The 12,413-nt window shown below is 46.8% G+C and overlaps 1 protein-coding gene across 3 annotated transcripts in view; it reads left to right on the top strand.

Annotated features, from left to right (window-relative positions):
* The window catches only part of sptbn4b (spectrin, beta, non-erythrocytic 4b), a 316,634-nt gene that overhangs the window by 209,739 nt on the left and 94,482 nt on the right, over positions 1–12,413 (top strand). For all 3 annotated transcript variants that reach the window (XM_087984145.1, XM_087984144.1, XM_087984146.1), the window contains one exon: positions 117–321. In XM_087984145.1, coding sequence (XP_087840271.1) covers positions 117–321 — 205 coding nt within the window. The remainder of the gene's footprint in view (positions 1–116; positions 322–12,413) is intronic.

The following is a 12,413-nucleotide window of genomic DNA, read 5'->3' as shown; positions in this document are numbered from 1 at the left end:
GTTCCTGGCCACCTGCATGTGAACCTCGAGGTCCCAAGATGGGAAGGTGCTTTGTCTGGTTTTACTTTGTTGCAATGGCCATGACATGTCATACTAACTGTGTGTTTCTGGTACAGCGAGCAGATCAGCAAACAGCAATCTCAAATTGACCGCCTGTACGTGAGCCTGAAGGACCTCGCTGAGGAACGGAAAAGCAAGCTGGAGCAATATTACTGGCTCTTCCAGTTAAACCGAGAGGTCGATGAGCTGGAGCAGTGGATTGCAGAGCGAGAGGTAATAGCGGCATCACCAGAACTTGGACAAGACTTCGAACACGTCACTGTAAGTAAGCAGTTGTAGCATGAAATTGGTGTGAACCGCATTGCCTTGATATTGACAAGGGGAGATTGGAGGTGTTGAACTTTAGAAAGCTCCAGAAAGCTAAATGATGGAGGACACAACTGAAACCAATTTTTGCAAGCTTTTATAAGCAATTATTTACAGAGTTACACAAGACAAGCATCCGATGACTTACAATCCCAATTACAGTCTGTTGCTATTTATAAGACCATGTACCAACAACATAGCATCTCAGACTTTGTTTTTCCGTAAAAGCAGAATTATAGGAAGTTAATAAGTAAGTTTAAAAGTTGGACCTAATATCTCAGGATTGCTACCAGTGCCACGTGCTGGTCAGAATAGAAAGAGCCTCTATTCCTGATGAAGGGCTTTTGCCCGAAATGTCAATTTTCCTGCTCCTCAGATGCTGCCTGAACTGCTGTGCTTTTCCAGCACCACTCTAACCCAGAGTAGAAAGAGCACGTGACTGGAGAGATGGTATGAGGGAGATCAGATTCCTGGGACACTGGGACTGTTCTGGGGATGGTGGGACTAGTTGCATCTGAGCAGGACTGGAACTGAGGTCCGAGGGACAGTGTTTGCTTGTGAGAGTATTCAAACTAAAACGTAGGAGAATGTGAATTTATACAGGGAAACAGAAGAGAAGAAACCAAAAACAGAATGGGAAATAAGAAAAGTGACAGGCGGAGAATTCAAGGGGAAGAATCAAACAGGGCCAAAGCTCAAACTAATGTGAATGGGATTGAGCAAGTTAAAAAGTTAAGCCCTATTGCCTCGTGTCTCAATGTGTGGAGCTTGCTCAATCAGTGAATGAACTGTTCACACAAATATGATATTATTGGGATTATAGAGACATGGCTGCAGGGTTACAAAGGATGGGAACGGAATATCCGGGGCAATCAGTTTTTAGGAAAATGAGATTTTCGGGGAGATGACGGCCTCATGGTATTACCGCTGGACTGTTGTTCCAGAGACCCTGGTAATGTTCTGGGGATCCAGGTTCAAATCCGGAGACGGCAAATACTAGAATTTGAATTCAATAAAAATGTAGAATTAAGCATGTAATGGTGACCTTGAAGCCATCGTTGATTGTTGGGGAAAACACATCTGTTTAACTAATGAACTTAGGGAAGGAAACTGCCACTCTTACCTGGTCTGGCCTACATATGACTCCAGCTGAAAAATGTGTTGCTGGAAAAGCGCAGCAGGTCAGGCAGCATCTGAGGAGCAGGAAAATCGACGTTTCGGGCAAAAGCCCTTCATCAGGAATAGAGGCTCCTACTACTCTGACCAGCATGTGGCACTGGTAGCAATCCTGAGATATTAGGTCCAACTTTTAAAATGGCTTCCTGAAGAAGGGCTTATGCCCGAAACGTTGATTCTCCTGCTCCTTGGATGCTGCCTGACCTGCGCTTTTCCAGAAACACATTTTTCGGCTCTGATCTCCAGCATCTGCAGTCCTCACTTTCTCCTACATATGACTCCAGACCCACAGTGAGGTGGTTGACTCTTAACTGCCCTCTGGACAATTAGAGATGGATAATAACTGCTGGCCTAGCCAACGATGCCCTTAATACCATGAATGAATTAAAGAAAAAGAGATAGATAGCACTCCTTGCTAAAGAGGAGATTAACACAATAGTGAGGAAAGACATTAGATCTGGTGAAGTGGAATCTGTATGAGTGGAGCTTAAAAACTCCACCTGGCAGCAAACAATAGTGGTTTTATCCAGACTCTGAAAGTGTAGTAATGTTGGGGAATGAGTTAAATAGGAAATGTGAGACAAAAGTAATAAAGAGAGAGGTGTAACTATGGGTGATCTCCTGCACACAGATTGGACAAATCAAATCGGTAATCTGAAGAGGAATATGTATGGGATCGTTTTCAGGATCAATATATTGAGGAACTAGGCTATCCTAGACTGAGTATTGTGTAATCAGAAAGGAACAACTGTCAGTCTATCTGTGTGAGGCCCCTGAGGGAAGACTGACCATAATATGATAGAGCTTTTCAATAAAATAGAGATTGACATAATTTATTCTGAGACTAGGGTCACGAATTGAAATAAAAGAAATCACGATGGTGCAAGGCACAAGCTGGACATAATAAGTTGGGAAACATCACTTAAAGGAATGCTGATGGATAGGCAATGGCAAACATTTAAAAAGTGCACAGTGGAACCACAACAATTATTCATGCCCCATTGAGAGTGTGGTGCTGGCGAAGCAGGTCAGGCAGCAACCGAGGAGCAGGAGAATCGACGTTTCCTCTTTATCAGGAAACTATTCATTCAGGAAATTATTCATTCTTCTCCATCACAAAACTAAAAAGGTGGCCCAACAGTGGCTGACAAGTTAAGTCCCAAAACGTCGATTCTCCTGCTCCTTGGATGCTGCCTGACCTGCTGCACTTTTCCAGCAACACATTTTCAGCTCTGATATCCAGCATCTGCAGCCCTCACTTTCTCCTCAAGGATACTATTATACCCAAAGAAGGGGCATAAAAATTGGCCAAGAGAAAAGCAGCAGACCCGAGGATTGGGTGCAGTTTAGATTTCAGCAAAGGAGGACAAATGGGTTGATTAAGACAGGGACAACAGCCTACACAAGTAAGCTTGCAAACAACATACAAACCGATTGTCAAACTTCTACAGCTTTGTGAAGAAAAAAAATATTAATGAAGCAGGGAAAAGACTTTTCCTATTTACCCTATCTATGCCCCTCATAATTTTGTAAACCTCTATAAGGTCACCCCTCAGCCTCCGCCACTCCAGGGAAAACAGCCCCAGTCTGTTCAGCCTCTCCCTGTAGCTCAAATCCTCCAACCCTGGCAACATCCTTGTGAATCTTTCTGAACCCTTTCAAGTTTCACAACATCTTTCCAATAGGAAGGAGACCAGAATTGCACACAATATTCCAACAGTGGCCTAACCAACGTCCTGTACAGTCGCAACATGACCTCCCAACTCCTGTACTCAATACTCTGACTGATAAAGGAAAGTATACCAAATGCCAGTTGGATCGAAGGGTCTGTTTCCATGCTGTACATCTCTATGACTCTACGACAACTGGAAGCCCCTTTGCAGTCAGAAATAGGGAATTTATAATGGGGAACAAAGAAATATCAGACTAACTAAATATATACTTTGCTTCTTTGTTCACAAGGGAGTACATAAATAATGTCATAAACACTTTGGCAAACACAGACTCTAGTGAGAATGGTAAACCCTCCTGCTTAATTTAAAACCAGCAATGCAGAAAAGATTTACCCCATGCAGTTATCTATAAAAATCCGAGATGCCAAGGACTATTTAAAATAAAATTAACAACTTTATTTCTTAAAATATAACAGAGAATAATTAACTAACCACTACTTACAGTTTTTTTCTCGAACCTATCATTTACCTTTCCTTCTATAATACTAGTCTGATAAAACTCACAATTAAGATTTACAAAACAACACTTCTTATTCAAAACCAGGCAGCCTGTCTTCGGATCTTCTTTTCCCCTTGTTAGGAATTTCTGCGTCACAGATTACTGATCGAAAAGGTACTTTTAAGAGAGATTTTTTTCAAGCTGTCTGTTTACATGCTGGGTTTGTCAGTTCTCCTCTCAACTGTTCAATTTTCCCTCTGTCTTATACCCCAGAGCATCAGAGTGTGTCGTTGTCAATGTACTCAATTCCAACTGATTTGGAACTTTTTTTTTCTGGGTATAATTTAAACTGATTGGCCGAATTTGAATTTGTTTTTGTATCCAGGCAATGAGTTAATTGAGTTGTTCAACCAAGTGTTACATTTTTGCCTTACTGAGAACACTTGGTGCTGTGTCCAGTAGTTCTGCTGCTTTTAACTCTCTTAAAGGTACACCCACAACTTCATAACAAGAGGAAAGAAGTGAAGGAAATCAATATTAGTCAAGAAATGGTGTTGGGGAAATTGATGGATTGAAGGCCGATAAATCCCCAGATTCTGATAGTTTCAGAGTATTTAAGGAAGTGGCCCTAGAAACAGTGGATGCATTGGGGGTCATCCTCCAGGATTCTATAGACTTTGGAACAGTTTCTAAGATTGGATAGTTGCCGATGTAACCTCTCAATTTAAAAAGGAGATAGAGAGAAAACTGAATTATGGACCAGTCAGCCTGACATCGGTATTGGGGTAAATGTTAGACTCCATCATGAAAGAATAATAACTAAACACTTGGAAACCAGTGACCGGACTGGACAAAATCGGCATGGGTTTACAAAAGGAATTATGTTTGACAAATCTACTGGAATTGTTTGAGGATGTAACTCATAGAGGTGATCAGGGAAGCCAGTGCATGTAGTTTATTTGGACTTTCAGAAGGCTTTTGATGAGGTCCCACAATAAGAGATTAGCATGTAAAATCAAAGTGCATGGGATTGGGGGTTGTGATGTGGTTGTGAAGGTAATTGATTGGTAGGCAGGAAACAAAGGTAGGAATAAACAGGTCTTTTTCCTACTGGCAGCCAGTGACTACTGGGATACCGCTGGGATCAATGCTTGCATTCCAGCTGTTCACAATGTATATTCATGATTTAGATGAAGGTTAATATCTCCAAGTTCGCTTGTGACGTAAAGTAGGTGGGAGGGTGGACTGTGAACATGCAGAGATGCCTGGTGTGATTTGGACAAATTGAGTGGGAGGGCAAATGCATGGAAGATGGAGTATAATGTGGGTAAATATGGGTTACCTGTTTGGTAGCAAAAACAGGAAGGTTATTATTAACTGAATGGTGATAGATTAGGAAAGGGGAAGATGCAATAAAACCTGGGTGTCCTTGTACACCAGTCGCTGAGGGTAAACATGCAGTTGCAAACTGTACATGTTATCCTTCACAGGGAAAGGATTCAAGTACGGGAGCAGGGATGTCTTACTGCAATTAAACAGGGCCTTGGTGAGACCACAGCTGGAAAGTTGTGTGTAGGTTTGATTTCCTCATCTGAGGAAGGGTGTTCTGGCTATAGAGGGAGTGCAACAAAAGTTTACCAGATTGATTCTGGGATGTCAAGACTGAGGAGTGATTGGACTAGTTAGGACTATATTCACTAGAAGAATGAGGGGGATCTCATAGAAAGCTATAAAATTCGACCGGAACTGGACAAGGTAAACGCAGGAAGGCTGTTCTGATGACTGGGCAGTCCAGAACCCGGCGTCATAATTGAAATGATAGGGTAGGCCATTCAGGTCTGAGATGAGGAGAATTGTCTTCATTTAGAGAGCACTGCGCCCAGGCAATTCTCTGCAGCAAGTGGTTGAAGCCAAAATGTTTACAAGAAGCAGTTAGACATCATCCTTTGAGAATGAGGAGAAACCAGGAACAGGGTAATGAGATGGATGGATGATCAGCCATGATCATATTGAAAGATGGAGAAGGCTCAAAGGGCTGAATGGTCTATTCCTGCTTCTATTCTCCATGTTTCTATAGATACACAAGTGAAACCCCACTTGTAAACACAATTCCATCTACAATTAGGAGAGGGGTGTTTATTCCTTAAAACATGTAAAATGTGACCACCAATACAGCACACTCTCCTATCACCATTTTTAACTTGAGGGATTTTGAGAAAAGGCAGAACTTCATTGAGACATTTGAAGCAAACTCCACATTGCAATTGTGAGTTGGATTAATATTTAATATTTATGTTCATAAATGGAGGAGCTGTGTCACTCACCAGGGGGAATGTCACATCTGCACTCCGAGGACATACTGGAGGGCCCATTCACTGAGGCAATATGGGTAGAGCTCAAAAATAACATGAGTGCAATCACTCTGATGGGAATAGGCCCCTCCCCAACCCCCCACCAACAGCACCGAGACATTGAGGATAAAATATGTCTGCAGATTATGGAAAGATGCAACAACGACAGGGTTGTCATAGTGGGTTACTTTGACTTTCCCAATATTGACTGGGACTTCCTGAGAGCAAGAGGCTTAGCTGGGGCAGAATCTGTTAGTGCATCCAAGAGGTTTTCTTGAAACGGTGTATGGATATTGCAATGAGAGGAGGGGCCATACTGGACCTTGTATTGGCCAATGAGCCTGGCCAGGTGACTGACCTTTCAGTGGGAGAGCAACAGTGATTACAACTCTTTAAGTTTCAAGATAAGAATAAGTTAGGACCTTGGGGGAAGGAACAAGAACGCGAGGAAGGTGAATTATATCAGTATTAGGCAAGAGCTAGGGAGTATTAATTGGGTGGAGATGTTATCAGGCAAGTCCACATTTGACATGTGGAAATTGTTTAAAGACCTACTGATCAGAGTTCAGGACCAGCATCATCTAGTATGGAAGAATGGCAAGTATGTCATGATAAGGGATCCTTGGATAATGAGGGAGGTTGTAAATTTGGTCAAATTTGTAAGATTTAGTAAGCTAAAATCTGACAGGGCCTGTGAAGAATATAAAGAAAGCAGGAAAGAGCTCAAGCAGGTAATTAGGAGAACAAGAAGGGCCCATAAAATGACCTTGGCAAGTATGGTTAAAGAAAATCCCAAGGCATTCTATACGTTCATTAAAAAAACAAGATACTAACTAAGGAGAGGGTAGGACCACGAAGGGAACTTGTGCTTAGAGGCAGAGGATCTGGGCGAGATCCTAAATGAGTACTTTCCATCGATATTTATGCAGGAGAAGGACTTGGAAGGTGGTGAGATTAGTGTGGAGCGTGCTAATAAGCCAGGGCTTTTTGAGATCAAGAAAGAAGTGGTGTTGGATCTCTTGAAGAACATTTAAGGTGGATATGTCACCAGGGCGCGATGGTATCTACCCTAGCTTATTGAGAGAGGCAAGAGAAAAGATTGCTAGAGCCTTGACCAAGATCAGGTTAAAGGTCTTTGTAGCCTTGCTACCCACTGGAGAGGTCCCAGAGGACTGGCAAGCAGCTAATGTTGTTCCTCTATTCAAGAAGAGAAATAGGGATAATCCAGGAAACCATAGACCAGTGAGTCTCACATCGATGGTTGGGAACCAATCTTCATGATAGGATTTACATGCATTTAGAAAGGCATGGCTTAATTAGGGACATCTTCGAGGAGAAAGTGAGGACTGCAGATTCTGGAGATCAGAGCTGAAAATGTGTTGCTGGAAAAGCGCAGCAGGTCAGGCAGCATCCAAGGAACAGGAGAATCGACGTTTCGGGCATTCGCCCTTCTTCAGGAATGAGGAAAGTGTGTCCAGCAGGCTAAGATAAAAGGTAGGGAGGAGGGACTTGGGGGAGGGGCGTTGGAAATGCGATAGGTGGAAGGAGGTCAAGGTGAGGGTGATAGGCCGGAGTGGGGTGGGGGCGGAGAGGTCAGGAAGAAGATTGCAGGTTAGGAAGGCGGTGCTGAGTTCGAGGGATTTGACTGAGACAAAGTGGGGGGAGGGGAAATGAGGAAACTGGAGAAATCTGAGTTCATCCTTTGTGGTTGGAGGGTTCCTAGGCGGAAGATGAGGCACCTTCCTCCAATTGTCGTGTTGCTATGGTCTGACGATGGAGGAGTCCAAGGACCTGCATGTCCTTGGTGGAGTGGGAGGGGGAGTTAAAGTGTTGAGCCATGGGGTTGTTGGGTTAGTTGGTCCGGGTTCCCAGATGTGTTCTCTGAAACATTTCGCAAGTAGGCGGCCTGTCTCCCCAATATAGGGGAGGCCACATCGGGGTGCAGCGGATGCAATAGATGATGTGTGTGGAGGTGCAGGTGAATTTGTGGCGGATATGGAAGTATCCCTTGGGGCCTTGGAGGGAAGTAAGGGGGGAGGTGTGGGCGCAAGTTTTGCATTTCTTGCAGTTGCAGGGGAAGGTGCCGGGAGTGGAGGTTGGGTTGGTGGGGGGTGTGGACCTGACGGAGTCACGGAGGGAGTGGTCTTTTTGGAACGCTGATAGGGGAGGGGAGGGAAATATATCCCTGGTGGTGGAGTCCGTTTGGAGGTGGCGGAAATGACGGCGGATGATACGCTGTACATGGAGGTTGGTGGGGTGGTATGTGAGGACCACCCAGACGTGGTCGACGATGCCCTCCACCGCATAGGACCCAACCAGGACAACCAGTACCTACAACAAATCCGAAGCCTCCAGCAACAGAGCTCCCTCCGGATCCTCCGCTCCATGCTTGCAGCCATGCGCCACTACCTACATTCCCTGCAGTCAGCCCTACCCCAGCTCAGGACAACACTCTCACAGACCTGTAAAGGACCTCTACTGTTCTTCATCCACAGAAGAATCCATACACTAAACAAACATTTCTTCCTAGCCATATCGGAAATTAAAGACAGTGAGTACCAAAAACTTTCATGTACTTACCCCCACACTCTGGGTTCCTCAACTGTTCCAGAATCTTCCATCGGCCTCCGAAAACAGTCAGGCGCCATTAACCACGCGTCTGCTACAGCGCCGCCGCGGACCATGACGTTACTTTTGCCCCCACCGACCTCGCAGCCTCCGCAATCGCCGCCAGACAACCGCTTCCACGATCGCCAGGAAGACCATCGCCAACAGATTCGCGGCCTCCGCGGCTATCGGGAATAATACTGTCACCGCAGCCACTTCCGCCCTCAGTGACATCACTAACCTGCACGACCACAACGCCACATGTGTCTCCGCCCCCACGCCGATCTCCGTCACCATGCCTAACCCCGCCCCCACGCTGATCTCCGTCACCACACCCAACTCCGCCCCCACGCCGATCTCCGTCCCTGCCCTCGCACCTAACCCCGCCCCCACTCCCAGCTCCAGCCCCACACCAGGTCCTAGCTCCCAGCCCAGCCGTATTTTCACCATCCCTCCAGAACTACCCCTCTCTGAGGATGAAAGATCAGTCCTCAGCAGAGGCCTCACCTTCATTCCCCTACGCTCTTGGATTAACGTGTTCAACACGCGGCGTGACGTCGAACAATTCTTCTGCCGCCTTCACCTCCGTGCCTACTTCTTCAACCAAGACTCTCGCCCACCCCTTCTCACGCCTCCAACACACTCCATCCACCTGGACACCCCGTGCTGGCCTCTTACCCGCCCTCGATCTCTTCATAGCCAACTGCCGCCGCGACATTAACCGCCTCAACCTCTCCACCCCTCTCACCCACTCCAACTTCTCACCCTTGGAACGTGCAGCCCTCCACTCCCTCCGTTCCAACCCCAACCTCACTATCAAACCGGCAGACAAGGGAGGCGCGGTAGTAGTTTGGCGCACCGACCTTTACACCGCTGAGGCTAAACGCCAGCTCACGGACACCTCCTCCTACTGCCCCCTCGACCATGACCCCACCTCCCACCACCAAGCCATCATCTCCCAGACTATCCATAACCTCATCACCTCAGGGGATCGCCCATCCACCGCCTCCAACCTCATAGTCCCACAACTCCGCACCGCCCGTTTCTACCTCCTGCCCAAAATCCACAAACCTGACTGCCCCGGCCGACCCATTGTCTCAGCCTGCTCCTGCCCCACCGAACTCATCTCTGCATATATCGACCTGGTCCTGTCCCCCTTAGTCCAAGAACTCCCCACCTACGTTCGGGGCGCCACCCACGCCCTCCACCTCCTCCATGATTTTCGCTTCCCCGGTCCCCAATGCCTTATCTTCACCATGGACATCCAGTCCCTGTTCACCTCCATCCCTCATCACGAAGGACTCAAAGCCCTCCGCTTCTTCCTTTCCTGCTGTACCAACCAGTACCCTTCCACTGACACCCTCCTTCGACTGACTGAACTGGTCCTCACTCTGAACAACTTCTCTTTCCAATCCTCCCACTTCCTCCAAACCAAAGGAGTAGCCATGGGCACCCGCATGGGCCCCAGCTATGCCTGCCTCTTCGTCGGATATGTGGAATAGTCCATCTTCCACAGCTACACTGGCACAACCACCCACCTTTTCCTCCGCTACATCGATGACTGTATCGGCGCTGCCTCGTGCTCCCACGAGGAGGTTGAACAGTTCATCCACTTTACCAACACCTTCCATCCCGACCTCAAATTCACCTGGACCGTCTCAGACTCCTCCCTCCCCTTCCTAGACCTTTCCATTTCTATCTCGGGCGACCGAATCAACACGGACATTGACTATAAACCGACCGACTCCCACAGCTACCTAGACTATACCTCCTCCCACCCTGCCCCCTGTAAAAATGCCATCCCATATTCCCAATTCCTTCGTCTCCGCCGCATCTGCTCCCAGGAGGACCAGTTCCAAATCCGTACAACCCAGATGGCCTCCTTTTTCAAGGACCGCAATTTCCCCCCAGACGTGGTCGACGATGCCCTCCACCGCATCTCTTCCACTTCCCGTTCCTCCGCCCTTGAGCCATGCCCCTCCAACCGCCACCAGAACAGAACCCCACTGGTCCTCACCTACCACCCCACCAACCTCCATGTACAGCGTATCATCCGCCGTCATTTCCGCCACCTCCAAACGGACGCCACAACCAGGGATATATTTCCCTCCCCTCCCCTATCAGCGTTCCGAAAAGACCACTCCCTCCATGACTCCCTCGTCAGATCCACACCCCCCACCAACCCAACCTCCACTCCCGGCACCTTCCCCTGCAACCGCAAGAAATGCAAAACTTGCGCCCATACCTCCTGCCTTACTTCCCTCCAAGGCCCCAAGGGATACTTCCATATCCACCACAAATTCACCTGCACCTCCACACACATCATCTATTGCATCCGCTGCACCCGATGTGGCCTCCTCTATATTTTGGGAGACTTGCCGCCTACTTGCGGAACGTTTCAGAGAACACCTCTGGGACCAACCAACCCAACCACACCGTGGCTGAACACTTCAACTCCCCCTCCCACTCCACCAAGGACATGCAGGTCCTTGGACTCCTCCATCGCCAGACCATAGCAACACGACGGTTGGAGGAAGAGTGCCTCATCTTCCGCCTAGGAATCCTCCAACTACAAGGGATGAACTCAGATTTCTCCAGTTTCCTCATTTCCCTTCTTAATTAGGGACAGTCAACATGGCTTTGTGCAGGGCAGGTCATGTCTTACTAACTTGATTGAATTTTTTGAAGAGGAGACGAAGGTGATTGATGAGGGTAGAGCAGCAGATATTGTTTACGTGGATTTTAGTAAGGCTTTCGACAAGGCTCCCCCAAGGTAGCCTTATCCAGAAGATTAAGAAGCATGCAATCCATGGTGACTTGATAGCTTCGATTCAGAATTGGCTTACCCACAGAAGGCAGAGGGTAGTGATGGAAGGGTGTTTTTCAGGCTGGAGGTCCATAATTAGTGCTGTTCTGCATTGATCTATACTGGGACTTCTGCTGTTTGTGATATATATGAACGACTTGGATAAAAACATGGAGAGGTGGGTTGGTAAGTTTGTAGAAGACTCAAAATTGGTGGAGTTGTGGATAGTGTAGAATGTTGTCAAAGGATGTAGCGGGATAGAGAGCAGTTGCAAATACGGGCGGAGAAATGGCAGGTGGGCAAGTATGAGATGCTGCACTTTGGGACATCAAATGTAAGGAAATGTATACAGTTAATGGCAGGATCCTAAAGAGCACTGATGGATCTTGGAGTTCAAGTCCATAGCTCCCTGCAAGTGGCCATGCAGCGAGACAGGGTGGTAAAGAAGGCGTATGGCATGCTCACCTTTATTGGTTGGGACATTGAGTACAAGAGTCAGGATGTCATCATTATGAGACTTTGGTTTAGGCCACTCTTAAAGTATTGTGTTCAGTTCTTGTCGCCACATTACAGGAAACATGTGGAGGGTGCAGAAGAGGTTTACCAGGTTGCTGCCTGGATTAGCGGGTAGGAGCTATAAGGAGAGGCAGGAAAAACTAGGATTGTTTTCTTTGGAGAGGCGAAGTATGAGGAGATACTTGATAGAAATCTATAAAATTATGAGATGCATAAATAGGTTGACAGTCAGAATCTTTTTCCCAGATTCTGGGAAATGTCTAATACCATGCATTTAAGGTGAGAGAGGGAAAGATCAAAGGAGATGTGAAAGATAAATTTTTTACACAGAGAGTGGTAGGAGTCTGGAACACACTGGCCGAATAGTAATGAAGGTAGATACATTAGGAGCGTTTAAGGGGCTTTTAGATAAGTACATG

This window comes from Chiloscyllium plagiosum, unplaced genomic scaffold, assembly GCF_037043375.1.
Source record: "Chiloscyllium plagiosum isolate Xiang-an unplaced genomic scaffold, Cpla_swu_hap1 HiC_scaffold_47, whole genome shotgun sequence".
NCBI lineage: Eukaryota > Metazoa > Chordata > Chondrichthyes > Orectolobiformes > Hemiscylliidae > Chiloscyllium > Chiloscyllium plagiosum.
Note: the sequence above shows the minus strand (reverse complement) of the source record. Positions and strands in the feature narration are given on the sequence as shown.